The following is a 2,500-nucleotide window of genomic DNA, read 5'->3' as shown; positions in this document are numbered from 1 at the left end:
CCACTATTCATATCACCACTACCATCAACACTAGACCCTCTCCCACCCTTACCACCTACACAACCACCCTCACCATCATCCACACCACCATCATCCACACCACCATCATCCACACCATAACCACCACCACCACCACCACCACCACCACCAGCACAGCCTCACCTTTACTATCAGTCGCCAGAGGGTTCGCACCGAGGGTCAGCAGTGCCTTCACTGTCTGGATGTGGCCCTTCCTGGCAGCCTCCATCAGAGGTGTTGTGTCGGTGGTGCCTCCACCCTCTATGCTGAGCCCTGCCTGCAGTAAGCGAGGCAGCAGGTGGTGGTGGCCCTTGTTGGTAGCCACACTTACCAGACTCCGCGACATCCCAGCAGCAGTGGGGATGGTGATCTCTGAATGGGCACCCCTGGCGAGGGACGACCTCACCCTTGCCTCGTCTCCTTTCTTCACAGCAATGACTAGTTCCTGTGTGTGTGTGTGTGTGTGTGTGTGTGTGTGTGTGTGTGTGTGTGTGTGTGTGTGTGTGTGTGTGTGTGTGTGAACAGAGAATAATTGATACCTTTATTTCCTAAGCTAACAGTAAAAGACGCGATAAATTGCTCACCTATCACTAAATTAGATGAAAAGGCAGAGGAGTAATGCAAGCTGATTTTGACGTTATTCATTGCCTTAATAACGGCGTTACTTCTTCTACTACTACTACTACTACTACTACTACTACTACTACTACTACTACTACTACTACTACTACTACTACTACTACTATTACAGCTACTGCTACTACTATTACTACTACTACTACTACTACTACTACTACTACTACTACTATTACTACTACTACCATTACTACTACTACTACTACTACTACTACTACTACTACTACTACTACTACTACTACCGCCAACACCACTTAGAAATGTGGAAGTGTAGCTGTGTGTATAATAAAAATATTTTTGAAACACGTGAAGTAGTTTACAAAGACGTTTTAAAGAAGATGCCTGGTGCCTTTGTATCAATAAGAGGCAGTTTAATTGCTGATATGCTTAATAAATTTCTATTAAGACACCGCCACTCTCTTTTACTTTGTAACTTTTATGAAAACTTGTTTAGTTTTTTAAAGTTTATTTTTAAACTCTGTAGCTTCTTTTTAAAATGGGGAATGTTTTTTTTTTTTTTAAAGTCAGTAGATAATCATTTGAGAAGAATGACTCGCACTATTGGCGTGCACGACACAGACTCAGACACTAAAAGCTGTGCTGGCGTGGCAGCAGCCTCATCAACCACACACTGGGCTGGTCTCCCTTCCATATTTAGTGAAGGTTTATGCCGACAATATACAGATTGGTTTTACGTCACTGTTTTTCAGTGTTTTTTTTTTTTTATGATTTTGATTGGTCTTATTTGCTGTTAGGGAACATATTCAACATTTTATAATTTGAATTGTATCACAGTTAAGATTTGTATACATTTTTATTTATGAATTGGGATGCACACGAAACAAAATAATGATAATAAAAGTCATGTTAGTAGTCGTAGTAGTAGTCGTAGTGGTATTCGTAGTAATAGTCGTAGTAATATTCGTATAAGTATTCGTACTAATATTCATATAAGTCAGTGGTTCTCAAATTTTTTCATGAGTGACCGTATTTGGAACATTTCATTCCTTCGCGACCCAGAGTAAAGTAAAGAGAAAGAAAATGTACAATGATATATACACTTTATTTTTGGAAAAAAAATAAATAATGTGTACAGCTTGTGTACAGCAGTCAGAGACACCATTACGTGGGGCCCAGGAGGAGGGAGGTGGGGGGAAGATGAACATACATAACAAAAGTAATTTGTGGTTAAAGAAGAAGAATTCAATTAAGTGACTGAAATACACTGAAACACTGAAAGCATGATAATGTTCCTGTGTCCCTGCGACCCATCAAAATTGATCTTGCGACCCATAGTTTGAGAACCACTGATATAAGTATTTGTAGTAGTATTCGTAGTAGTATTCGTAGTGATAACAAAAATTTAGAAAAAAAAAAAAATGTTTTTACAGTAGGACGTACTTTGTCTTCAGAGTATTTTTTTTTTTTTATGTAGGAAGGATACTGGCCAAGGGCAACAAAAATCTAATAAAAAGAAATGCCCACTGAAATGCCAGTCCCATAAAAGGGTCAAAGCAGTGGTCAAAAATTGGTGGATAAGTGTCTTGAAACCTCCCTCTTGAAGGAATTCAAGTCATAGGAAGGTGGAAATACAGAAGCAGGCAGGGAGTTCCAGAGTTTACCAGAGAAAGGGATGAATGATTGAGAATACTGGTTAACTCTTGCGTTAGAGAGGTGGACAGAATAGGGGTGAGAGAAAGAAGAAAGTCTTGTGCAGCGAGGCCGCGGAAGGAGGGGAGGCATGCAGTTAGCAAGATCAGAAGAGCAGTTAGCATGAAAATAGCGGTAGAAGACAACTAGATATGCAACATTGCGGCGGTGAGAGAGGGGCTGAAGACAGTCAGTT

At 40.4% G+C, this 2,500-nt stretch overlaps 1 protein-coding gene across 2 annotated transcripts in view; it reads right to left on the bottom strand.

Moving 5' to 3' along the window:
* Window positions 1-2,500, bottom strand: part of LOC135115206 (uncharacterized) — a 67,881-nt gene that overhangs the window by 49,482 nt on the left and 15,899 nt on the right. For both annotated transcript variants that reach the window (XM_064031720.1, XM_064031721.1), the window contains one exon: window positions 163-463. In XM_064031720.1, coding sequence (XP_063887790.1) covers window positions 163-463 — 301 coding nt within the window. The remainder of the gene's footprint in view (window positions 1-162; window positions 464-2,500) is intronic.

The sequence above is a fragment of the Scylla paramamosain genome, chromosome 29 (genome assembly GCF_035594125.1).
Source record: "Scylla paramamosain isolate STU-SP2022 chromosome 29, ASM3559412v1, whole genome shotgun sequence".
Classification (NCBI taxonomy): Eukaryota; Metazoa; Arthropoda; class Malacostraca; order Decapoda; family Portunidae; genus Scylla; species Scylla paramamosain.
The sequence above is the reverse complement of the archived record's forward strand: the minus strand, read 5'-3'. Positions and strand labels throughout refer to the sequence as shown.